Source organism: Thamnophis sirtalis, unplaced genomic scaffold, assembly GCF_051295495.1.
Source record: "Thamnophis sirtalis isolate CommonGarterSnake01/CBP01778 unplaced genomic scaffold, rThaSir2_p1.2 scaffold_5, whole genome shotgun sequence".
Classification (NCBI taxonomy): Eukaryota; Metazoa; Chordata; class Lepidosauria; order Squamata; family Natricidae; genus Thamnophis; species Thamnophis sirtalis.
Genome location: NW_028261385.1, coordinates 9,573,692 through 9,600,929, shown reverse-complemented (window position 1 = coordinate 9,600,929; position 27,238 = coordinate 9,573,692). Strand labels below are relative to the sequence as shown.

The 27,238-nt window shown below is 47.4% G+C and overlaps 1 protein-coding gene across 1 annotated transcript in view; it reads right to left on the bottom strand.

Annotated features, from left to right (window-relative positions):
• ARK2C (arkadia (RNF111) C-terminal like ring finger ubiquitin ligase 2C) overlaps positions 1–26,733 on the bottom strand; it is a 153,809-nt gene extending 127,076 nt beyond the window's left edge. Inside the window, exon 1 of the mRNA XM_087717064.1 lies at positions 26,658–26,733. Within this exon, the coding sequence (XP_087573190.1) occupies positions 26,658–26,715 (58 nt within the window). The 5' untranslated portion in view covers positions 26,716–26,733. The remainder of the gene's footprint in view (positions 1–26,657) is intronic.
• Positions 26,734–27,238: the final 505 nt, after the last annotated feature.

Genomic DNA, 27,238 nt, shown 5'->3' with positions numbered 1-27,238 from the left:
TGAATATATTGGAAGGTAATAGAAGTATACCGAAGGGAGGAGCTGAGTGAAAGAAGGAGAGTAGAGAGGGTGAGAGAGAGGAGGAGGAGAAGGAAGGGAGGGAATGGATTAAGAGAGGGAGTGATAGGGTTAGGGTTAGATAGATAGAGGGGGAGGGGAAGTAGGGGTAGAGGGGTATGAGAGAAGGAAGAATGAAAGTTGGAGGGGGATGAAAGAGGGTGTATGGTGGGCTAAGGCGGTATATTGGGTTTGTATTGTAGGGGGCATTCTCTATAAAAGTGAGGGCTGTGTTTATTACCCAATGTTATATGCCTCGGTTGCACAGTAAACATGTGATTGTATAGAATGAAATGGAAATAAAAAAGACTTGTGGGGGGGAAAAAAAAAAGATTGCCGACCCCTGCCTTATCTCATAGATGAATTTGCTTCCATTCAGGTATCACCACAAGAACTTCTCGGAGGCAACATCTGGAGAACATCTGGGAAGGAGGTCCTTGCCCTGTGTTTCCCTGCACTGCACTTCCCTATCTACAGATCAACTGTGGTCTCACACTTCTACAGATAGTTTGGCCTAAGGGTTTAATCCAAAAGCTAATACAATCCTTGGTTGTATCAACAGAGGCATGGAATCAAAATCACTTGAAGTATTAAGACCACCTTATAAAGCCTTAGTAAGGCCACACCTGGAATCCGGCATCCAGTTTTGGCCATCACATTACAAAGAAAGACCTTGAGGCTTTGGAAAAAGTACAAAGAAAAGCAACTAAGAATGAACTTCCCGGAGGTGTGTTGGGCCATTTTTGCCCTCCGGAGGCTTCAGGAAAGTCTCTTGAAGCCTCCGGAGGGAGAAAAATCGGACCAATGGGCAACCCAGAAGTTAATTCCCGAACTTCCGTTGGGCCCCGTTGGGCTGTTTTTTGTCCTACCCAGCTTCTGAAGCCTCCGGAGGGCAAAAAACGGCCCAAAGGCAAGACCAAAAATCAGCTTGCAAGCGCGTCAGTGGTGGATTCCGGCCGGTACGCCCCAGTACCGGCGTATTGATGGCAGCTGGGAGCAGCAGCCACCGTACCAAAACGGTGATTTGGAGGGCCCCACCCACTCGCCCTCGTTCCTTACCTCTATTTGAGCTAACCGGGCCTTTGGCGTACGCATAGACAGCGTATGGCACCTGCACGACCTCCGCTGAGTAGCTGGAGCGTCGCAGGGTGGTAGGTGCATATGCATGCGCAGCTCGTGTGCCCGTGGAGGACACCTGGCCACGTCACAACGTACCGGTTGCGACGGGATCCAGAACCCACCACTGCAGCATGTGTATGCGTGCTGGAGCCGGCAGGGTAATGCCTCGCGTGTCCTCAGAAATGGCTGCACATGCTACAGGTTTGCCATCACGACAAAACCGCCCTCGACTAAACCGCACCCGATTAAACCGCGTCGCTGACGTCATCAACAGGGCGACAACAGCAAGCGCGGAGAAAGAAGGGCGCTTTAAATAGCGCTTTGAAAGCAAGCCAATTCAACTTAAGGTAAGGGTTAGCTTTAGGGTTAGATTTAGGGTTAGGTTAAGGGTTAGGGTTAGGTTTAGGGTTAGGTTAAGGGTTAGGGTTAGGGTTAGGGTTAGGGTTAGGGTTAGGGTTAGGGTTAGGGTTAGGGTTAGGGTTAGGGTTAGGGTTAGGGTTAGGGTTAGGGTTAGGGTTAGGGTGAGGTTTAGGATTAGGTTTAGCGGGGGTTAGGTTTAGGTTTAGGGGTTAATTTTAGGTTTAGCGTTTACAGCATGCTTCTGTCTCCATGCTGTTGTCGCCCTGTGATGACGTCAGCTACGCGGTTTCGTCGAGCGCACTTTAGTCGAACGCGGTTTTATGGTGGAACCCGCCATCCCACCTTGATTCAGTTGAAAGGACTTCTGGCAGAAGTCCTTCTTACAGGTGAATAATTAGAATGAAGGGATCTTGGCCATTAGAGTTAGCAAAGGGCAACCGAAGAGCAGGCAGGGCCTTAATTTAATTAATTAATTAATGCTGCCTGACGCCTTTTCCAATCCATGTGCAAGATGTCATTTTTCTTCCAATGCATCATTTCCCCACCAGAGTCCTTTAACAATCATTCACTAACGCAGATTCCAGCTTCTGCTCTGACTTACCTAGCTTCCCGCTTAGAAGCATCATTGTTCCTGGAAATAGTGGATGTTTTTCACTGTCACCGGTTTTGCAACACTATCCTCCAATTTAACAGAATAACAGGGCTGGAAGGGATCTTGGAGGTCTTCTAGCCCAACCTCTCTGCTCAAGTAGGAGACCCTGCACCATTTGGGACATACGGCTGTCGATATCTCTTCTTTAATAGCAATAGCAATAGCAATAGCAGTAGACTTATATACCGCTTCATAGGCCTTTCAGCCCTCTCTAAGCGGTTTACAGAGAGTCAGCATATTGCCCCCAACAATCTGGGTCCTCATTTTACCCACCTCGGAAGGATGGAAGGCTGAGTCAACCCTGAGCCGGTGAGATTTGAACCGCTGACCTGCTGATCTAGTAGTAGCCTGCAGTGCTGCATTTAACCACTGCGCCACCTTGGCTCCACTGTCCACCCACAACTTCTAGAAGCAAACTGCTCCACTGATTAATTGTTCCCAATGTCAGGAAATGTCTCCTTCTTTTTAGATCGGTTTTCTCCTTGATTAGTTTCCATCCATTGCTTTTTGTCCTGCCTTCAGGTGACCTTGGGCCTGTCCCTCTCGCTTAGCCCTAGGAAGGAGGTAACGGCAAGCTACTATTGAACATTTTTTTTTTGCCAAGAAAACTGCAGGGACTTATAGAATAACAGTGTTAGAAGGAACCTTGGAGGTCTTCTAGTCCAACCCCCTGTTCAAGCAGGAGACACTTCACCAATAGCAATAGCAATAGCAATAGCAGTAGACTTATATACCGCTTTCAGGCCTCTCTAAGCGGTTTACAGAGAGTCAGCATATTGCCCCCAACAATCTGGGTCCTCATTTTACCCACCTCGGAAGGATGGAAGGCTGAGTCAACCCTGAGCCGGTGAGATTTGAACCGCTGAACTGCTGATCTAGCAGTAGCCTGCAGTGCTGCATTTAACCACTGTGCCACCTTGGCTCTTGGCATCACCAGTGATGGTGAACCTATGGCACGCGTGCCGTTGCCCGTTGCTTTTCTGGGTTCGGGGGCGTATAGCAATAGCAATAGCAGTTAGACTTATATACCGCTTCATAGGGCTTTCAGCCCTCTCTAAGCGGTTTACAGAGTCAGCATATCGCCCCCACAATCTGGGTCCTCATTTTATTTTTATTTATTATTTATTTATTTATTAGACTTATATACCGCTTCATAGGGCTTTCAGCCCTCTCTAAGCGGTTTACAGAGTCAGCATATCGCCCCCACAATCTGGGTCCTCATTTTATTTTTATTTATTACTTATTTATTAATTAGACTTATATACCGCTTCATAGGGCTTTCAGCCCTCTCTAAGCGGTTTACAATTTATTTATTTATTTTAGCAAATTGAGTCAGCAACTCGCCCCCACAGTCCAGGTCCTCATTTCACCCACCTCGGAAGGATGGAAGGCTGAGTCAACCCTGAGCCGGAGAGATTTGAACCGCTGAACTGCAGATAGCAGTCAGCTGAAGTGGCCTGCAGTACTGCACTCTACCCACTGCTCTTCTGTTTTCCAGCACTGCCCTGCACCACAGGCTCATACTCCTATTTCAGGACTTGGTGCAGAAAAGGTTTGCCAACACTGCCCTATACTGTTACAGACAAGTGGCAGTTCAGCCTCTTTCCGGTGTTGGGCACACCCATAACTTCTGGAGGCAAGCTGTTCCATTGGTTCATTGTCCTGCCACGAAATTTCTCCTCAGTTCTAAGTTGGTCCTCTCTTCAATTAGATTCTATCCATTGTTTCTTGTTCTGCCCTCAGGTGCTCTGGAGAATAGCTTGACCCCCTCTTCTTTGTGGCAGCCCCTGAGATATCAGAAGACTGCTATCATGTCTCCCCTAGTCCTTCTTTCCATTGAACTAGACATACCCAGTTCCATTGTTCCATTGTTTCAGCCTCCAATCCCCTAATCATCTTCCTTGCTCTTCTCTGCTTCTCTCCTTGATTAGTTTCCACCCTTTGCTTCTTGTTCTACCCTCAGGTGCCTTGGAGAATAGCTTGACTCCCTCTTCTTTGTGGCAACCCCTGAGATATCGGAAGAGTGCTATCATAGCAATAGCAGTTAGACTTATGTACCGCTTCATAGGGCTTTCAGCCCTCCCTAAGCGGTTTACAGAGTCAGCATATCGCCCCCACAGTCTGGGTCCTCATTTCACTCACCTCGGAAGGATGGAAGGCTGAGTCAACCTTGAGCCGGTGAGATTAGAACCGCTGAATTGCAGATAACAGTCAGCTGAAGTGGCCTGCAGTACTGCACCCTAACCACTGCGCCACCTCTATTATCATGTCTCCTCTAGTCCTTCTTTTCATTAAACTAGACATACCCAGTTCCTGCAACCGTTCTTTGTGTTTTATCCCCCAGCCTCCTAATCATTTTTGCAGCTCTTCTCTGCACACTCTCTTTTTTAATATAGTGGTGATCAAAACTGGATGCCGTATTCCGAATGTGGCCTTACCAAGGCATTATAAAGTGGTATTAACACTTCAAGTGATCTTGATTCTATCCCTCTGTTGATGCAGCCTAGAACTGTGTTGGCTTTTTTGACAGCTGCTGCACACGGCTGGCTCCTATTTAAATGGTTATGCACTAGGACTCCAAGATCCCTCTCACAGTTACTACTATTGAGCCAGGTACCACCTATTCTACACCCCGTTTCGAGACTTTTCTTGCCACATTTGTTAAGTGAAATCACTGCAGTTGCAAAATTAGTAACACGGTTGTTAAGTGAATCGGGTTTCCCCATTGACTTCGCTTGTCAGACGGTCGCAAGAGGGGATCACAGGATTCTGGGACACTGCAGCCGTCATAAATGGGAGTCAGTTGCCAAGCACCTGAATTTTGATCATGTAACCATGGGGATGCTTGCAATGGCCGTACGTGTGGAAAACGATCGTGTCCCTTTTTTAATAGCCGTTGCAACTCTGAACGGTCACTAAATAAACTGTTGTAAATCAGGGACTACCTGTATTTTAATCTTCCTCCTACAACAGAAACAAATAATGTGTTTTGTGCCCAGGAGGGCCGGCTTAAGAAGAAGAATTGCAGGAATATCTCAGGGGTTGCCACAGAAAGGAGGGAGTCAAGCTATTCTCCAAGGCACCTGAGGATAGAACAAGAAGCAATGGGTGGAAACTAATCAAGGAGAGAAGCAGCTTAGAACTGAGGAGAAATTTCCTGACAGTGAGAACAATTAATCTAATAACTTGCCTCCAGAAGTTGTGAATGCTCCAACACTGGAGGTTTTTAAGAAGAGATTGGATAACCATTTGTCTGAAATGGTAGATGATTTCCTTCCCAAACAGGGGGTTGGACTAGAAGACCTCTAAGTTCCCTTCCAACTCTGTTATTCTATATTCTATTCTAGTCTATTCTATTATTCTATTCTACTATTCTGTTCTTTTCTTTTCTATTCTACTATTCTATTCTATTCTTCTATTGTTTCTATTCTATTCTTCTATTGTTTCTATTCTATTCTATTCTTCTATTCTATTCTATCATTCTATTCTATTCTACTATTCTGTTCTATTCTATTTTTCTATTCTATTCTATTCTATTCTTTTCTATTCTATTATGCTATTCTATTATGCTATTCTATTCCCTTCACTATTATATTCTATTCTATTCTTCTGTTCTATTCTACTATTCTGTTCTATTCTATTCTATTCTATTCTATTCTATTCTATTCTATTCTATTATTCTATTCATGATGCCTCTGCACTCTCTCCCTTTCTTTTTCTTTAAAGGATATGGGATCCTTCCCCTTTTTTGCTTCTTATTTCTATAAAAGGACTGGTTGCTATTGAATTTTCACGTTTCATTGCTGCCCCATTTCATGAAGGTTTGGTCTTGGGGTTCATGGTACCCATCACTGGTACAGAAGCATCCCTGGCATGGTGATATCCTTGCATCTTCTTGCTTTTGGCTTAATCAAAAGTCTTTTTTTTTTCCTACAGCAAGAGGGACGGGGGGGGGGGCAAGGACTTTGTTAAGAACTCTTCTCTTGGAGAAAGCCCATCTGCAGTTGCTGGACTCTTCCTAGCAGCTGTCACTTCTCCTGCGAACCCAGACGCTTCCTGGAGATCTTGCTTTAACTGAGTTGGCCGTGTGCCTGACTTTAGAGAGCTTCCTTTGAAAGGCTGTTAAAGGAGAAGCTTCAAGGCATCTTCCACTGAAAGATTTAAAAGGCGACAAAAGGGAGAGCCGATGTCCTAACAGAGAATAGCACGGCTCACCTGGTAACAGTTTCCTTCCTTGCAATGGAGAAATGGATTTAACTTTTTCTTCCATGGTGATGATTAACTCCAGTTTAAATCTAGACCTGCAGGCCACCTGATTCTTATTTTTAGTGCAAATTGATGGTGATGGTGGAGGGAGCCTTTCTTTCTTTCTTTCTTTCTTTCTTTCTTTCTTTCTTTCTTTCACTCTTTCTTTCTTTCACTTTTTCTCTCTCAAATTCTCTTTCTTTCTCCTCTTTCTTTCCTTCTTTCTTTCCACCTTCATTTCCCCCCACCCTCCCTCCCTCTTTCTTCCTTCCTTCCTTTTTGCCTTCTATAGCCTTTCCTCTTTTCCTTCCTTCCCCTTTCCTTCTTTCCTTCCTTCCTCATTCCCTCTCCATCCTTTCCTCTGTTACTTCCTCCCTCCCCCCTACCTCCCTTTCTTTCTTTCATTTTCTTTCTTTCTCTTTCCTCCCTCCCTCCTTCTTTCTTTCTCTTTCTTTCTCTATCCTCCCTCCCTCCCTCTTTCTTTTTTCTTTCCTTCCTTCTTTTTCTTCTCCTTCCTCCCTCCCTCTTTCTTTCTTTCTTTCACTCTTTCTCTCTCCAATTCTCTTTCTTTCTCCTCTTTCTTTCCTTCCATCTTCATTTCCCCCCACCCTCCCTCCCTCTTTCTTCCTTCCTTCCTTTTTGCCTTCTATAGCCTTTCCTCTTTTCCTTCCTTCCCCCTTCCTTCTTTCCTTCCTTCCTCATTCCCTCTCCATCCTTTCCTCTGTTACTTCCTCCGTCCACCCTCCCTCCCTCTCTTTCTTTCTTTCTTTCTTTCCTTTTCTTTCTTTCCTTTTCTTTCTTTCTTTCCTCCCTCCCTCTTTCTTTCTTTTTCTTTCTTTCTCATCCCTCCCTCCCTCTTTCTTTTTTCTTTCCTTTCTTCTTTTTCTTCTTCCTCCCTCCCTCCCTCTTTCTTTCTTTCTTTCTTTCTTTCTTTCTTTCCTCCTTCCTTCTTTCCTTCCTTCCTTCTAAGAGACAACCTCACTTCCCCAAACGATAGATCTCATCCTTTGCCTTCACCCCCGCCCCCCCGCCCCCATAATACTGGCTCAAGGGCTACAACCAACTCGAGCATTCATGCTTGTAAGGCATGCGGTCAAAATTCAAACAATTGGCAATTACAATGTCCTGGGGTCATATCATCAGGATTTGAGACCTTTTGACAAGCAAAGCCAACCTGGGATGGCCAGATTCCCTTAACAACCATGTGACTAACTTAACAACTGCAGTGATTCACTTTAACAACTGTGGCTAGAATTCACTTCACAGATGTTTCACTTAACAACATAAATTTGACACTCTATGGTGGTCGTAAGTTGAGGGTTACCTGTATGCAGCTCCTTCGAGTTCAGCTTGGGCAACTACACAGGTAAGCCCATGCACTATTTGTCTCAAGTGATTGCCCTTGCCTTCGTCTTCGGGCTGAGACGGAGTGACTGGCCCAAAGTCACCCAGCTTAGCTTTGCACCTAAGGCATGTTCCGACCTAGGCTTCCCAAAAGCACGAAGCCAACTCCTCGTCCTGATAAAACCTCTTTTATTTAGCTTTAAAGGGAATTCCTCTCCAGCAAAGTCCCGGCCAACAGTCTTTCAAGAGATTTCACAACCACAGACCTTGATCAGGCTTGGAGAACTGCCAGGCCGATATCTTCCAAACGCCACTCTGTAGCAGACAATACTTGGCAAGAAGTCAGGAACAGATCTTCACTCTAATGAATTGAACTAATTGTCTCCTGCAAACTCCCCTCCCCTTTCGCTCCTGCTGTTCTTCTGCCTCACTGATCTCTGACTCCGAAGGCAGCTGAGAACTGGCATACGGCTCTGGCCCCCTCTCTGCCTCCGACACAGAGCCCTCATCCGAGCCTTCCCCAGACTCCAGGACTGGCCCATGTTCCTCCCCACTGTCTGACTCTGCTGCCAGCTCCCCTGGCGGGCCACAACAACATTTGCAACAACATCACCGCTGTCTAGCTCCGAAGGCAGCTGAGAACTGCCAGACAGCCTTAGCCCCATCTCTGCCTCCGATGCAGAGCCCTTGGCCGAGCCTTCCCCAGACTCCAGGACTGGCCCATGTTCCTCCCCAACCTCCCCACTGTCTGACTCTGCTGCCACATCCGCTGGCTGCTGGCGGGCCACAACAAGGCAGAACTAGAACTCCCAGTGTCCCAGTTCCTAGTCCTATTCCTTGGATCACTACACTCAACCGAGCGTCTTGACAAGATTTATGTGTCTATGATTTACAACTCAGCAAGGGAAAACGTTCCTCGTGAGTGATCCATGATCATGTCATTCCCACTGCAGTTCAGGGCACAATCAGGTTGTGCCCTCACAATGTTCTGCCTCAAGACAGTGGGGGAGGCTCCATTGGCAGCGGGGCTGGGGGGGAGCGGGAAATAAAGCATCCATCAGAAAAACCACATCTATTTATATCACGAACCTTCCCAGCTCCACATATTTCATACCGAGCAAGAAATAAATAAAAACACAATTCGAAAGGCCTACCTACATCAAGCTCGCCTACCTTTCGCACCAAGAAAGAAGTTCACACCTGGGGTAAAATCGTGAAAATAGGCATCTATTTGGGGCTGCCACAAAAAAAAGGAGGGGGTCAACCTATTCCCCAAAGCACCTTGAAGGCAAATTAAAAAGCAATGGGTGGAAACTAATCAAGGAGAGAAGCAACCTAGAACTATGGAGAAATTTGCCTCCAGAGGTTATGGGTTTAGTTTAGTTTCCTTTATTTGTATGCCGCCCTTTTCCCTGGGGGGACTCAGGGCGGCTCACAATTCAAAAAGGGGGGGGAGAGACACACAGTAGACAATACAACATGTTAAAAAGAGAGCACAACAGTCACACAATTCGGGTGGGGCTGGAATCTTAACCCCAGGCCAGCCGGGACAGCCAGATCTTTAAAGCGGCGCGGAAGGACTGGAGGGTGGTGAGGATCCGAATCTCCACGGGGAGTTCGTTCCAAAGGGTCGGAGCAGCCACCGAGAAGGCTCTCCTCCGGGTAGTTGCCAGTCTGCACTGGCTGGAAGATGGGATTCGGAGGAGGCCTAATCGATGCGATCGTATCGGTCTAGTGGAGGTAATTGGCAGTAGGCGGTCTCTCAAGTACCCAGGTGCTCCATCACTGGAGGTTTTGAAGAAGAGATTGGACAGACACTTGTCTGGAATGGGATAGAGTCTCCTGCTTGTATAGGGGGTTGGACTAGAAGACCTCCAAGGTCCCTTCTAACTCTGCTATTCCGTTATTCTAATTATTAAGATAACTAAACTATTATTCTCCAAAGCACCAGAGGGCAGAACAAGAAGCAATAGCACTTAACAACCATGCTACTAACTTAACAACCGCAGTGATTCACTTAACAACAGTGGCAAGAAAAGGCGTAAAATGGGACAAAGTTCACTGCAGAACTGTCTCGCTTAGCGACAGAAATTTGGGGCTCAATTGTGGTTCTATGTTGATGGCTACCTGTGTTGCAGGGGTGTGGTTATACAACTGAAACAACAACTGAGCCCACATTTTGGGGGGGGGGGCATTCTCAAGACAGTCATGACGTTAGTTTTGTCCTATTTTACAACCTCAAGTTAGTGACGTGGTTGTGAAATGAATCTGGCTTCCCCATTGATTTTGTTGGTCAGGAGGTCTCAAAAGTTGATCCTGGGACCGTCATAAATATGAGTCAGTTGCCAAGCATCTTAAATACGACCCTTCTTCTGGCCTAGGCTTCCCCCAAAAGCCCGAGGCAGAGTCCTGGTCCTGACAAAAAACTCTTTTATTAAAGGAATGTGAATTCCTCTCATTCCCAATCAGCAAAGGCCTGGCAAACAGTCTTTCCAAGGAATATTTATGACCACAGACCTTATCTAGCTTGGAAAGCTGCCATGTAAATATTTTCCAAAGGAGGCGCTGTGCAAGGAAAGACTGGGCACAGAGTCTCTGAGATTCACAGACAGATCTTCACACTCCTGAAACGAATCTAATGACCAAATTGTTTCCTGCAAAAGCCCACTCCCCTTTCGCTCCTCTTTTATGTCCTATGGGAGGGGCCAATCACCTTCCGCCTGTGGCTTTACTCCCAAGTCGACCCTGATTTCTGAGTTGTTCTTTTCTTCTGGCAGCTCTGTGCATGTGGACACTGGGAACAGGCTCCTCCTGTTCCTCTGCCTCACCGCTGTCTAGCTCCGAAGGCAGCTGAGAACTGCCAGACAGCCTTAGCCCCATCTCTGCCTCCGATGCAGAGCCCTCGGCCAAGCCTTCCCCAGCCTCCAGGACTGGCCCATGTTCTTCCCCAACCTCCACACTGTCCGACTCTGCTGCCAGCTCCCCTGGCGGGCCACAACAACATTTACAACAACACTGCAAATCCCATGAGCCAGGAACCGGGCAACTGTATTAAGTTCATGCCAGTTGCCAAGCGTCTGAATTTTGATTACCTGATCACGGGGATGCTTCAGCCATCCTAAGTGTGGGAAAAACTGTTTTAAGTCACATTTTTCAGGGCCGTTCTAAATTTGAAGGGTCCCTGAGTGAACTTTTATAAGTCGAGGACTCCCTGAAGGAAAACCAGTGAAACACCCAGCTTTGAAATATGAAAAAAATGGGTAATTTACACAAAGACCATGGGGATGTTATCCCTATGCATATTGCACCAAATAATTCCACTGAATGCTCTATTGTATCACTCGTTTTGATTGATTGAGAACATGCCAACACTCCAAGCCTTAATGGGCCTATAAAAGTTACCAATCAAACCTTAGCTCATCTCTTTTTCATTGTGACACTTTTTCACATCTCTGGAAATCCTGACGGTTCAGTTAGCCCAGGATTCCGTGTTTCGCAACGCTGCTGGTGGCTTTTGGGGGGGGGGGTTGACCACATCTTCTTGAGGACGGGTTATTCCTAAGCATCGTCACCTATGTTTGTCAGACTTTTTCCTCTGCCTAAAGTCATGTGGTTGCTGAGCCGGTATGATTTTTTTTTAGAGCAAAATATATATATATACTGGGGTCTGTTTTGTTTACAAAAGCAGCAGAGTCAAAGTTAGGAAGCCACCGTACTCAGTCGGCGAACTGTCCCTTTATTTATTCACTTTAAGAATACAATCTTCTGCCTTCTCGGTAAAGCTTCTAGGGGGGAAAAGGGCTTTACTTTAGGAAAGTAATTTAGGAAATCGGAGAAAGGGCCCAGAATTGGTCTTAAATTACCAACCAAAATTAGGAAGAGTGGAGCAGAAGAGAGAGAGACAGAGACAGAGAGAGAAAGATACAGAGAGAGATACATACAGAGAAAGAGATACAGAGAGAGATACAGAAAGAGAGATACAGAGAGAGATACAGAGAGAGAGATACAGAGAGAGAAACAGAGAGAGATACACACAGAGAGAGAGATACATACATATACATATATATATATACACACACACACACACACAGAGAGAGAGATACACAGAGAGCGAGATACAGAGATAGAGATATATACAGAGAGAGGGATACAGACACACACACACACACACACACACACACACACACACACACACACACACATATATATATATATATATATATATATATATATATAGAGAGAGAGAGAGAGAGAGAGAGAGAGAGAGAGAGAGGGAGATACAGAGGGAGATATATATATATATATACAGAGAGAGAGAGATCCAGAGAGAAAGGAAGAATGAGAGAGAGAGAATGAGAGAGAGGAGATCCAGAGAGAGAGATCCAGAGAGAGATCGAAAGATAGATAGATAGATAGATATGATAGATATAGATAGATAGATAGATAGATAGATAGATAGATAGATAGATAGATAGAGATAGATAGATAGAGACAGACAGACAGACAGACAGACAGATAGACAGATAGCTAGATAGGTATAGGTATAGGTATACACACACACACACAGACACACATACACACACACATATATATATGTATGTATGTATGTATATGTATATATATGTATATACAGAGAGAGATACACACAGAGAATGAGATACAGAGAAAGATCCAGAGAGAGAGATCCAGAGAGAGAGAGATACAAAGAGAGAGAGAGATACACAGAGAGAGATATATATACACACACACACACACAGAGAGAGAGATACAGAGATACAGAGAGAGATACAGAGAGATACAGAGAGAGAGAGATTCAGAGATAGAGATCCAGAGAGAGAGAGAGAGAGAATGAGAGAGAGAGAGAGAGAAAGATACGCACAGAGAGAGATAAAAGTTTATCTGTGTGACTCCAATTGGATAAAGCTTTTCAACCATCCTCCTTGATTTCAATGTAGTTGGATCTTCTTCTATCCACGCTTATGTAGATAGAGTTCCTCTAAGCCCCCTGTTCTTGATTCTCTTCCACGTACCCACCAGTGGTGGGTTTCAAAATTTTTTAGAACCTCTTCTGTAGGTGTGGCCTGCTTTGTGGGAGTGGCTTGCCGGCCATGTGACCTAGTTGGAGTGGCAGTCATGTGACTGGGTGGGCATGGCCAACTTGTAAAATGTGGTGAAACTCACTTAACAACGCTCTTGCTTAGCAACCAAAATGTTGGCTCAGAAACTCTGGCATTTGAAGCACGCAAGTCTTAAGGCTGTCAGGTTACAAGACCCTTGCACCCCTAACCCTTTAGAAAAAAAAAAGCCCAGGGGTGTTCAAACTTGACAGCTTTAAGACTTGTGGACTTCAACTCCCAGAATTCCTCCTCTCGCTCTTCATCTTGATGATGTGCGGACGGGCAGGGGGAGGGAGCTGGAACCGGTTCTAAACGGCACTGTAGATTTGTGGAACCTCTTCTATAGAAGATGTTAGAACTGGCAGGAACCAACCCCTGGAATGGGACCAGCATACAATGAGCTTTCTGCACACTTGTTCTCCTTTCCAGCTATCAGACCAGAGATCTACCATAACGATCTTCAAAACAAGACAGGAACATTTGGCGCTACAGGTAATCCTTGACTTATGGCCACAGCGGAACCCTCAATTCCTGTTGCTAAATAAGACAGCTCTCCGGTGAATTCCCCCTCCCCATTTTATGACCTTTCTTGCTGCAGTCATTAAACAAATCACTGTGACCTTCTGACAAGCAAAAGCAATGGGGAAGTGATTAACAGTTGTCAAGCGAACCTGGCTTCCCCATCGACTTTGCTTTGTCAGAAGGTCACAAAAGGGGAACCCCTGACCCCAGAACGCTGCGACCGTCATAAACATGAGTCAGTTGCCCAGCGTCCGAATTTTGATCACTTAATCATGGGGATGCTGCAACGTTTGTGCGTGTGAAAAAGGGTCATAAGTCTCTTTTTTCAATGCTGTTGTAACCTGGAACGGTTGCTAAATGAATGGCCCTAAATCCAGAATTAAAGGTAAAGGTTCCCCTTGCACATATGTAATAGTCGTTCCCGGCTCTAGGGGGCAGTGCTCATCTCCGTTTCAAAGCCGAAGAGCCAGCGCTGTCCGAAGACGTCTCCGTGGTCATGTGGCCAGCATGACTAAGCACCGAAGGCGCACGGAACGCTGTTACCTCCCCACCGAAGGTGGTTCCTATTTTTCTACTTGCATTTTTACATTCTTTCGAACTGCTAGGTTGGCAGAAGCTGGGACAAATCACGGGAGCTCACTCCATTACATGGCGCTAGGAATTCGAACCGCCAAACTGCCGGCCTTTCTGATTGACAAGCTCAGCATCTTAGCCACTGAGCCACCACGTCCCTAAAACAGTCATAAGTCATTTTTTTCAGTGCCGTTGTAAACTTGGGACGGTCACTGAATGAATGGTGGTTAAATCCAGGATTACCTGTGCTTAATTTTCCAACTGGTCCATGGTTTATGTGCTTCCATAATGAACAGTCCTCTCTGTCTCGCTTTTACCTGTTATCAACCAGGATACACATCCGTGGGTACCAGTGATGGGATTCAGCCAGTTCGCACCAGTTCGGGAGAACCGATTGTTGACTTTCTGAGCAGTTTGGTGAACTGGTTGTTGGAAGAAATCATTAGGGCAGAGAACCGTCTGTTAAATTATTTGAATCCCATCACTGTACCCCACACACAACTCTTTAAAGTAGATATTTCATGAATCCAGGAAAAAGGTGTCGCTGCTTTAAAAAGTACCAAGTAAATGCTGTGGGCTTTACATTCCTATATATTCCTATATATTCAAAAACAGTGCATAGCCCTAACAAACATTATTATTTAATGAATTTAAGATGCTGCCACTGCTTTGAAGTTAAATTCAAGTGTATGGATGCCTCTTTCTTTTCTGTATAATTTATACCTCTATCTTCACTGGGAACGCTGACATCATCTTGGCCACTCCCACCTGGTCACATGGCAGGCAAGCCACTCCCACAAAGCAGGCCACACCCACAGAGTAGGTTCCAAAAAAATTTGAAACCCACCACTGTTGAGAACCTGGTAGAGAATCAAGAACAGGGGGCTTAGAGGAACTCTATCCACATAAGCGTGGCATAAGAGCCTTTACATCCGGCTCAGGATTTCTGGGAATTGAAGTCCACAAGTCACAAATGGGCCTTGGTTTTCCCCGCCTCTGCTTTATGTCCTGCCGAGAAAGATACCTTTTCCCCCTCAGAAAGCTCAGGTACTCCTCGACTTACAACAGTTCCTTTTAATGACCGTCCGAAGCTCCCACGGCACTGTAAAAAGTGACTTGTGACCCGTTTTTCACACTTACAACCACTGCGGTCTTCCCGTGGTCCCCAGATCAGAATTCGGACGCTGGGCAACTGACTCGTATTTATGACGGTTGCAGAACGGGCTGCATCAGGGTTGGGTCTGACCTTGGGGGTGGGGTGTGGCCAGTTTGACATCACTCGTGTCGGGGGCGGGGGAGATTTCTTTCAAACCCTCCCTCACTCTCATAATAAATAAATTAATAGGTGAAGCCAGATATGACAGATTAACAAATTAAGAGTTGGAAGGGACCTTGTAGGTCATCTAGTCCAACCCAACCCTACACTATTTCTGACGGATCTCTTCTTGAAAGCCTCCAGTGATGACGCTCCCACAACCCATTAGATCACACAGGGTCGGCCTCCTCCAGGTGCCATCTACCAGCCAATGCCATCTGGCTACGACCCGGAGGAGGGCCTTCTCTGTTGCAGCTCTGGCCCTTTGGAACTCCCCGTGGAGATTCGGACCCTCACCTCTCTCCCTGCTTTCCGAAAAGCCGTTAAAACCTGGCTGTGTCGGCAGGCCTGGGGTTGATGAGCTCCCTTCCCCTCTCGACAGGTGTAGTTGTTGGTCATTTTAAATGTCTATTTTGTACTTGTATGTTTCCCTTTCCCGTTTAAGTTGTTTGCCGCCCTGAGTCCCTTTTTGGGAATAGGGCGGCATATAAATAAAATAAAACTTAAACAACTAGGCAACTTTCTGTTTCATGGGTTGGTTGTTCTCATCGTCAGAAAATTTCTCCTTATTTCTAGGTGAAATCTCTCCTTGGTGAGAGAATATTGGAAGCCTGCTATCATGTCTCCCCTGGTCCTTCTCTTCACTAGAGTAGCCATGCCCAGTCCCTGCTGATCTTCCTTCCTTCCTTCCTTCCTTCCTTCCTTCCTTCCTTCCTTTCTTCCCTCCCTCCCTCCCTCCTTCCCAGGGTTGGGCTCAGGCTGCTGCTACTACCCAGTTTCCTCAGGGATGTGCTCCATGCGCACTTGATGCACTATACATGCAGGCACAATACTATAAAAATGCTTCTGTGCATGCACAAAAACCAGAAACAAATTGGTGGTGCCTATGATGCCACCGAGAGAACCGGTTCGGGGGCGTGGCAGGCCTGGGTAACTGCCGGTTCCAGCGACCCAGGCCGCCAAGTTACTACCTATTCGACCGAACCGGGCTGAACCCACCTCTATTCCTTCCTTCCTTCCTTCTTCTTCTTCCTTCCCTCTCCCTTCTCCTTTCTTCTTCCTTCTCCTCTTTCCTTATTTCTCCTTCCTTGATCTCTTCCCATCTTTCCTTCTTTGTCTTGCCTCGTTCCCTTCCTCCTTTCCTGTCCCTTCTTGGAGGCTCAAATGCAAAACATTTCGCCTTTTGGTTTGTTTTTAAGTTTGTTTTGCCAGCTCTCTGAGAGCGAAAATGGAGCTCGGGGGAGGCGGGGGAGCAAGCACGGCCCTCCCAAGCTCCATTTTTGCCACAGGCTGGTCCTTTGCTGTTGTAGGCTGGCCCCACCCAGGCCGGATTCAAGCACCCCGCGGGCCGGATCCGTCCCACGGGCCTTAAGTTTGACGCCCCCTGAGCAATGTCAACGGGGAAACCAGATTCGCTTAGCAAAACCAGGTGAGTGACTTAACATCTACTGTGCTTCCCTTAACAACCGTCACAAAATGGGGGACCCCCGACAACGGTGGGGCTTAGCAACAGAAATTTGCGGTCACAAGTCAAGGAATATCTGACTTATGACAAGCTCTAGGGTCAGTCGAACACAAAGAGGGCAACCAGTTCATCATCTCCAAGGCAGAGGTCTCCCACCTTGGCAACTTTAAGACTTGTGGACTTCAACTCCCAGAATTCCTCAGCCAGCTTAGCTGGCTGAGGAATTCTGGGAGTTGAGATCCACAAGTTTTAAAGTTGCCAAGGTTGGAGACCCCTGGCCCAAAGTAACAGCAGACCCTGGAGCTGAATACATTCTCAATGAAATGAAGATTATTGAGTGGTGCACAACATTGGTACCTGGAAGTGAACCATTTCCCCTGGGACACAGCAGCCTCTGGCGTGCAAATTCGGTGACGGTACCGTAGCTATTTCCTTGGCCATTGCATGTCTTGTGAACGGGGTCATTGCAGCTTGCTCGTTCTAATTTAGAGCTTGGGGTGTTCCCTGACTCTTTCACATCACTCAGCATTGAGGGGGATTAGATCTGGTGTAGCATCCTCTACATTTGAGCTTTCTTATATTCCTTTAGACTAGAGTTGAAAAACAGGTACTGTCCCTTTAAAACCAAAGAGTACAAGGCGTAGTACAGGCCTGTATACAACCATAGAATCATAGGGCGGGAAGGGCCCTTGGAGGTCTCCTAGTCTTCTTATCCAAGCCCCTGTTCAAGGCATAATATTTTGTACCAGGGATGTCCAACTTTGTCAACTTTAAGACTTGTGGACTTCAATTCCCAGAATTTCCCATCCAAGGTGTCCCATCCTTAGCAATTTTAAGACTTGTGGACGTCAACACCCAGAATTCCCTAGCTAGTCATGGGTCCACATGATGCCTGGGGAATTCTGGGAGTTGAAGTTCACAAGTCTTCAAGTTGCCAAGGTTGGACACCTCCGCCTAATACCATCTCAGGCAAATGGTTGCCCAGTCTATTCCTAGTCCAACCCTTGCTCAAGGCAAGAGGTGTCATATCAGGGGCGTCCAAATTGGTAATTTTAAGACTTGTGGACTTCACGATCCAGAATTTCCCAGCCAACATGTGGACCTGAGGCTGCCTGGGGAATTCTGGGAGTTGAAGTCCACAAGTCTTAAAGTTGCCAAGGTTGGAGACCCCTGTCCCCAAAGTAACTGAATACATTCTCAGTGAGATGAAGAGGTAAAGAGCCGAGGTGGCGCAGTGGTTAGGGTGCAGTATTGCATGCCACTTCAGCTGACTGTTATCTGCAGTTCAGCAGATAACCGGTGAGATAACAAATCTCACCGGCTCAAGGTTGACTCAGCCTTCCATCCTTCCGAGGTGGGTGAAATGAGGACCCAGACTGTGGGGGCAATATGCTGACTCTGTAAACCGCTTAGAGAGGGCTGAAAGCCCTGTGAAGCGGTATATAAGTCTAACTGCTATTGCTATTGCTAAGATTATTTAATGGTGATTCAGATGTGCTTGAACTTCCCTTAGCAGGCTTTGGGAAGGCAGACAGATCAACCAGAGGACACCAATGACAAACGATTGAGCAAGGCATCCCATTAACCCAGGAGATTTTGGACTTAGTAGAGCACCGAAAAATCTTTGAGGCTCTCAAGACCGAAGGTTAACATTAATCTCTGGGACCAGATTTGGAGAAGGTTGCGTGACGATGCCGTCAAACCCCTATTCTTTGAACCCTTGGAAAATGGGGGTGGCAGAGAGGGGAAACAGCAGCTAGGTAAAGTCTCCCCTAGCACATATGTGCTAATCGTTCCCGACTCTAGGGGGTGGTGCTCATCTCCACTTCAAAGCCGAAGAGCCAGCGCTGTCCAAAGACGTCTCCGTGGTCATGTAGCCGGCGTGACTCAACACCGAAGGCACACGGAAGGCTGTTACCTCCCCACCAAAGGTGGTCCCTATTTTTCTACTTGCATTTTTTAACGTTCTTTCGAACTGCTAGGTTGGCAGAAGCTGAGACAAGTCATGGGAGCTCACTCCGTTACGCGGCCCTAGGGATTCGAACCATTGAACTGCCGACCTTTTTGATCGACAAGCTCAGCGTCTTAACCCCTGAGCCACCGCATCCCTCATTAAAAAAGCTGCTACAGGGTTATATATTTTCTGTGGACAGGATCAGGGATCTAATAGGTTTGGGTTGAGTGACTTGCTTTATAGTTTCATCATCCATCCCCCCCTCCCCAAGGAAAATGATTCCTCTTGAGAGAGAATGGAAGGAGGAGACAAACATGGGAGGTGGGAGAATGAGGAAAGGAAGAAGGAACTAAAGAAGGAAAAGAAGACACACCTCATCAAAAAGAAGACCAGATCCCTCCCTTCCCAGATAGAGGCATGCATGTTCTCTCTCGCCCACTACATGCAAACTAACATGTGTGATGACACTGCTTAGTGTGCGCCAAGATCTAAGCCATGGGGGTTTTGTGGACGACAGCAGAGATGGAGGGCAAGCAGAAACTTCATTTGGGAAGGGAAAAAGGGCAGCTAAGTGTCTTGTGGATGGTCAAATAAGAAAAATCGCAATCACCACTCAAGATCCATGGGAAAAGTGGTCCACCAGGACAATGGTCCCTGACATAGGAGATGTTGGCCAGGATTCTCCCAGAAGGCCCTTAATTTATGCAGCTAGCTTTAAGGACTGGCATAAATTTAACCATGTTCGTGCAGTCCTGTCCCTGGCTCACCGGAATTCGCGCCGACGGAGGGCAGTCAATCAAAACAGAACATTTGAGCGGATGCTAATGTGGATGTGGCTTCTTGATTCCACTGGAAGTGGAGAGAGAGAGGAGAGAGAGAGAAAGGGAAAGAGAGGGAAAGAGAAAGGAAGGAAGGGGTGGAGGGAGAGAGAGAGAGAGAGAAAGAAAGGGAAAGAGCGAAGGAGTGAAAAGGAAAGAGAAAGAAAGAAAAAGAAAGAAAGAAAGAAAGGGAAAGAGAGGGAAAGAAAGAGAAAAGGAAAGAGAAAGAAAGAGAAAGAAAGAAAGAAAGAGAGAGAGAGGGAAAGAGACAGAAAAGGAAAGAGAAATAAAGAAAAAGAAATAAAAAGAAAGAAGAAAGAAAGGGAGAGGGAAAGAAAGAAAGAGACAGAAAAAGAAAGAGAAATAAAGAAAAAGAAAGAAGAAAGAAAGGGAGAGGTAAAGAGAAAGAAAGAAAATAAGAAGGAAGGAAGGAAGGAAGGAAGGAAGATGGTTGGGGTGCAAAGGAATATCCTACAGCTTTTACAAGTAGTCCTCGACTTACGACAGTTCATTTAGTGACCATTGGAAATTACAAGTGCACTGAAAAAAGTGACTCGTGACCACTTTTCACACTTATGGGTGTTGCAGCCTCGCATGATCAAAATTCAGGCGTTTGGCAAGTGACCCGCATTTATGATGGTTGCAGTGTCCCTGGGTCATGAGATCCCCCCTTTTTTGTGACAACCAGATCCACTTAACCACTGGGTTACTCATTTAACAACAGCAGCGATTCCTTTAACGAACGTGGCAAGAAAAGTCATCAATAGGGAGCCCAGCTCACTTCCCCCACTTCGCAACAGAAATGTGTTGGGCTCCACGGTGGTCGTAAGTCGAAGGACTACCATTTCGCTTAGCCAAATGAGACCTTTTTAAAAACGGAAAAAGCCTCCAGAGGCTCTCCGGCCCCTCTGAGTGCCTTATCTGAGGCCGCTTCTTCTACGAATGTCCCCTGGTTTTGGGAGACAAGCCTGATGCGCCGAAATTCATTTCCAAACACGCCGAAATTCATTTCCAAAGGAATCTCTAGGTTATGATCGGTTCTGCAGGCGGCTTTGGAGAACGAGTCAAAAGCTGCGTATTCCTTTTTCCCAGTGTCCGTGTAGGTCTGACTCTATGCACATTTAGCGTGCATGCACATCTGCCCCCCCCCCGTAGCCCCCCAACACCACCGCTCCCCAGTCCAGGGGGAAGAATGGCTTCATAGGGCTGCCCTCCCCCCCCATTTACACTATCAAGGAAATCGCAAGGACATGGGAGAAAAACTAAGGGCCCCTGCCTCCATGTCCGTTCAATATAGGGAGTCCTCGGCTTATGACCACCCGCTTTAGTGACCGTTCAAAGTTACAACGGCACAGAGGAAAAATGGCTTATGACTGTTTTCCCCACTACAATTGCAGCATCCCAGTGGTTGCGTGATCTCTGTCTCAACGCAAGAGAGCCAAGGTGGGGCGGTGGTTAAATGCAGCACTGCAGGCTACTGCTAGATCAGCAGGTCAGCGGTTCAAATCTCACCGGCTCAGGGTTGACTCAGCCTTCCATCCTTCCGAGGTGGGTAAAATGAGGACCCAGATTGTTGGGGGCAATATGCTGACTCTCTGTAAACCGCTTAGAGAGGCCTGAAAGGCCTATGAAGCGGTATATAAGTCTACTGCTATTGCTATTGCTATTGCTATTGCAAAGTCGATGGGGAAGCCAGATTCGCTTAACAACCATGTTGCTTAGCTTTGCAACGGCGGCCGTTTAAGTGAACTGGGGTTAACTTAACTGCCGTGGCCAGAGAGGTCGCAAAACGGAGCAAGATTCGCTTGCTGACGGTCTCGCTGAACAGAAATGTTGGGGCTCGATGGCAGTCGTAAGCTCCCTGCATTTCACTGGATTCCTTTCCCTGACCCCTTTTGAAATCTGCTTCCCCCCATCCTGGTGTGATGAGCAATAAAATATGGACACCTTTGCTTAAACAACCGTCTCGTTTAACAGAAATGTTGGGCTCTATGGCAGTCGTTAAGTCGAGGAACTCCCTGCATTTCACTGGATTCCTTTCCCTGACCCCCTTCTGAAATCTGCTTCCCCCCATCCTGGTGTGATGAGCAATAAAATATGGACACCTTCGCTCGATAACCGTCTCGAAATGTTGAGTTGGATTGCGGTCAAAAGCCGAGGAATTCCTTGCATTTCATCAATTCCTTTCCCTGACACCCCCCACCCACCCTTTTGATATCTGCTCCCACGTCTTGGTTTGATGGTCAATAAAAAAATATGGAAATCTTGAAAGAGGGGTGCCCCCTCTTGCTTCCCCATTGACGTGTGCATGTTTATATGTTCTTTTTATCCGTGGTTCAGCCTGGATACAGTCCCTCTGTGCACGGGAGAGAATAACAACCCCCCCCTCCCCAATCATAATATAGGATGTGTATTGAGAAAGCTGAGAGATCACAGCCATGGGATAAGAAAACAGTTACCACCCCTCCAAAAAAGGGGGGAAAATGTCTTTTCATTCACTCAAATGGGAGAAGGGGGTCAGGCTAAATGGGAAAGCGAGGGGTGGGCGGGGTGGGGGGTGGGGGGGGGGAAATAATCTAAAACATCAGGAATACAACGATAAATGAGGGGAAACAGCAAATAGAAAAAGCACACTAGGATTAATATAGGAAAACTAGTTCTTTATTGAGAGATTGTATATTAGTATTAGTGGAACTGTGTCGTAACAATGTTGTCATGCACACAATACAAAAAGGCAAAAGGGGGGGGGAGCCGCCCCCACCCCCACCCCAACCATGCCGTGTGAAGAGGCAACAAAAACAGAAGCAGCATAAAAATGAGTAGATGTATAAAGGCTTATGGGCACATTACATTTCAGCAGGTATGTCTCTACAAAAAAGAGATTTACAATCAGGAGAAAACTAGGTAATGTAAAAAACATACAGACCATGCTTCAAGTTTTAGTACAAGAAAAAAGGAAGAGAGATACACAACCAAAGGATATCTGGATACAGAAAAAAATTTACCCACAAAATAAGAACAGGAAGTAAAAAATCCAGCACAGCAGAAAGAAATGTTATCCCTGTTGAATGGAGAATCATTTTGCTCAAGCGTTATATATCCACTGTCTCTAGCCTCTTTTAGGCCAGGGGTGGGTGGGTGGGTGGGTTTCCCTGCCCTGCGTCACCCCACCCTCAATGCGGCCCCCAAATATCACCGTTTGGATTAGAGGGACAGTCAAATAGTTGGTGCTGAATTTTGGGGGGGTGGGGGTGGAAAACAAGGGACCCATATGGGCAGGATGTTTCCTAGGGACCAGATTTTTAAGAAAAATATTGTTAAGTCCAATTGTTGGAAAAGATACTGGTCCCCTCCCCCCCGAGGGTGTATGTTTGTGTGTGTGTGCGTGCGGCATTCATATGTCATATGCAGTGTGCAAAGATATGCGGTATCCTTTTGTGTGCACACAGGGAAAGCTTGCTCTCCTGTTATCAGCAGGGAAATAAATTTAAATAAGGCTTGGCACAAAAGTGACACAGTATGCCTGGTCTTAATGGCCTTGTTGTAAATCCAATTCTTTTTTTTTTTTAAGAGCCAGGATTTTTTCTTTTTTTAAACTGGAAAGCTATTGTCCATCCTCGGAAGAGGAAACCCAGATGCAAAATAATCATTGGGTTTGAAGCGGGCAAAATTGGAAGTAGCGTTGATCAAAGCGAGCCTCACAATTGAAAGCAAAATGAATCCACTGAACAGGAATTTACAGTGCAAATGTATTTCTCTAAACAGGATGAAGATACAAAAAATGGCGTTATAAAACTACAAGCTATATTGAAAATGGCCTGAGGTTGTTGTTGTTGTTTTTTTTCCTAATCTATTAAACAATGACAGCTAAAGAGAAACATGATTGAACAATCAGATCTGTCTGCTATTTCTTTATTTTTCCCTTTTCACAAGAAAGCTTGGTGACTTAAAGGCTTCCGTTTTTAAGTATCAGTATCCTCTCTCAAAGTCTTAGATTGCCAAAAATAAAAATGAAATCAAAAATTTACTTAATCCAATGCCCCCATGCCTTTCTCAGTGGGTGTGTTCTGTACTTAACAAAACCCAGAGAGCAGAGACCTCTTCCGAAACAAAACAATTTTTTTTTAAAAAGGAAGAAAGCAGAACACCATGGAATTTTTACCCCCTCTTTACAATTACTCATTTTTGAAATGACATCCTTGCCCGTTTATTTATTTTTTAAAAAGGGAGGGGGGAAAACACGTTTGTGATGAAGGTCACATCCTTTTAGCAATAGATCTCCTGCAGACCTTCATTTATTTATTTTTTTGAACCAAACCAATAGTTGAAGTGGCTTTGGGGTTTAATCTTTAGCCTTTATTCTTCCACTTCTAAGCCACACACACGAGGGAAGAAACAGGGGAGGCAAAAATTACTCCCCCTCCCCCATTTATAAGCCTTTATCAATTCAAGTTTGCTTTCCTTCCCACCCACCCTTGCCTGGTAGGGTCTGCAGAAGAGAGAGAGAGAGAGAGAGAGAGAGAGGATACTTCTACTTAAAATGCCAGTGCTGTTCCTTAGATGGGTACAGGAAATGGTTAAAGAGGTGTCAACATTAGAGCTAAAATGCAGAGCCAGAGAACTAACAAGGCACATGGCAAAAGGTGGACCATTCACGGATCTACACAATGAAGGGGGAGGGGGGAGAAACTTGATAAATAAATCAAAACAATAAAAGGAACCAAAAAATAAAATAAAACCAAGTTGGATCGATGCAGGAAAATGCCCACCGTCCCATCATCACACTAAAGGAGGCTGCAGTTCAAATAAGCATAATGTGCACGATGTGCAAAAATTAAGCAGTTATGCTACACATGTACAGTCGGGGAGAGGGGAGGAGGAGGAGGGCAGGTGGGTGGGTGGGTGGGTGAGTGGAGAGAGAATTGTAGCAATGTTGGGGCAGGGGTCTTTTGAGTTCCAGCTGACACGGGTGTCTTAAAAGGACCCCAGCTGACACGGGTGTCTTAAAAGGACTCCAGCTGACACGGGTGTCTTAAAAGGACCAGCTCGAGCCAAGACCAGATTGGAGGGGGGCTTTAAAAGGAAAGAGGTTTGTTCAAAAAAGGCTTGACCCAAGGAAGTAAAACTTGGGTGAATAGAATAGAGAATAGAATAGAAGAGAGAATAGAATAGAATAGAATAGAATAGAATAGAATAGAATAACAGAGTTGGAAGGGACTTTGGAGGTCTTCTAGTCCAGCCCCCTGCTTAGGCAGGAAACCCTACAGAGGGGGCAGAATTCTGCTCCTTGGATTTAAAGCTTTCTCCTACTAGGGGTTGATGTGCGCACCCCAACCCCAGGTGGAAATGAGCCTCCAAGGCTGGGTGCAGTAAAACCAACATCTACCATTGGCTTCTTAAATTTAAAGGGTTAAAAGGGCCAGGGGGGTGGGGGTGGAGAATCGATCCACTCCAGAAATCTCAAAGAGGGTGGGGGGGGGGGAGAGAGAAGGAAAGAATGATGAAGAGCCAAATGCATTTTGGATCGGGAGGGAAAGGAAACTAAAAGGATGGGGAGGAAAAAGGAAAAATAAAGAGCAAAAAAATGGGAGGAGGAAATTATAAAGGCTCCAGTCCTTTGTGTCGCTTATGGGAAATGGGGTGGAACTGAGAAATATATGCGGGGGAGGGAGGGGGGGTTGAAATATGCACAGATACACATCCCATATTAAAAAGTCACTTGGAATAATAAGAATCAACAGAGAGACCAAGGCTGGCCGCCCCTCTAACCCCGAGGTTTAGGATTTCTGGAGGCAACTGTGGTGCATCTCGGATTAAAAGGCGCAGCAGCACAACTTTGTGTGTGCGTGTGTGTGTGTGTGGTTGGCCAGGCGGAAATTCCACAGGGAGGGAAGGCGTGGGGGGGGGCGAGGTAGCAATAACCGGGGGGGGGGTGAAGGGGGGGAAGGCAAGAGAAAATGCACCTCGGTCGCCAACCATAACGAAAAGAGGAGGGGTAGAGCCTGGACGCCCCCCAACCCACCCCCGCCCCCCCCAAAAGGAATCAAATTCGCCGGAGAAGCCAATATAAAAATAGATTCCCGGGCGGGGAGGGGGGGGGGTTAAGCAGAGTTCACAAGGAGCCAGAGGTGGGGGAGAAAGAAAGGGGTGGGGGGGGAGGAGGATAGGTAGGAGAGCCGCTTCAAACCCCGTTGCAAAGCTTAGGGGAGGGGGGATCCGGATCCAGCGTCGGGACCACCGCCCCCTCTTCCTGGCACGGAACAAACCCCGTTCAAGGGTGCAGCAGGTATAGAAACGCCCGCTCGACCCCTCCCCAAAGCAACTCCGCCTCCCCCCCGCCGCCACCCACCCCCCACCCCTAAAGAAGCGGGTTACGATCTGGGGTCGTTAGAGAAAGGGTCCAGGCAAGGCAGGGAGCGATTATTGTTAGGCGGAGCGGGGGGGGGGGGAGAGAAAGCAGGAGGGGAGGGAGGGGTCCACCGGGGAGAAAGCAAATGGAGCTAACCCGAGAGGGGGGAGGGAGGGAGGGGCCGCCCATTCTTCTCGACCCAGGAGGAGCCCCCCCCTTCAACTCCCCACCCCCAAAGAGAAACACACACACACACACACCCAAAGCGATCTTGGGATTTGTTGTTAGATCCCCCGATCCTCCTTCCTTTGCCCCACCTCTCTCTCTCTCTCTCTGTCTCAACGCCCGGCAGCCTTCATCGGGATCAGCCACCCACCCCCTTCCATCCTCTTCCTCCTCCTCCTCCTGGGGTCGCTCTGCCCCCCGACCCCCTTGGCACCTTTTGTCCCGCTTTCCAAAAGCCGCCTCCTCCTCCTCCTTCCCCCTCCCCTTGATGGGGTGGATGGGTTGGGTGGGGAGGGGGCGTTCAGGCAGCGTGGGGAGGGGGGGTGGAGGCGTATTGTTCCTTCCCGCGGGACCCCCTCTTCGCCTTGCCCGGGACAGACACGCGTCCGCTGCCCTCCCCCTCCTCCTTTTCCTTTCTCTCTCTCTCTCTCTCTCTCGCTCTCTTTCTCCACCTCTGACCCTCCGGGAAAGCGTTCACACGACCCCCTGCTGCCCACTTGCCAGGCTGGCCCAGAAAAGACGCGATAAAGCGAGAGAGATACCTCTGTTTCGCACAGAGAACACTGGAAGAACAAGATAGCCGACGTGAACCAATACCATCCTGCGAAGGCGGCGGCGGCGGCGGCGGCGAGGGTAGCAGCGACGAGACGATGCGGTGCCCGGGGGGCTGATTTGCCCGCTCGGCGGTTCTCTTTTCTCCTCCTCCTCCTTAGTCGGAGGCGGCCGTCTCCCGCGACGGCGGCAGGGCTGCGCTCGGCTGCTCCGGCGGAGGCGGCGAGGGAAGAGGAGGAGGCGGCGGCAGCGGCGGCAGCGGCGGGCTCCGGGAAGACAGCTGGCCCATGGAAATGGTTCCTCGCCGCTCCCCTCGATACATTCAAATGTGGAGCTGAGCCCGCAGCTGCTCGCCTCACAAAGGGGACGGCAGCCAATGACAGCCGGGGCTCGGCGTCGAGCGAGGGGTTGCGGCGGCGGCGGCGGCCGCGCGCCTCCCCAATCCGGCTGGGGCGTGGGGGGTGGGGGGAAGAGGCGCGCGCGGCTGATTGGAAGACCCAATCAGGAAGGCGCTGCTGGGGAGGGGGCGCCGCCCACCGTGGTGGGGGGGGGAGGTCCGGTGCTGCTGAGG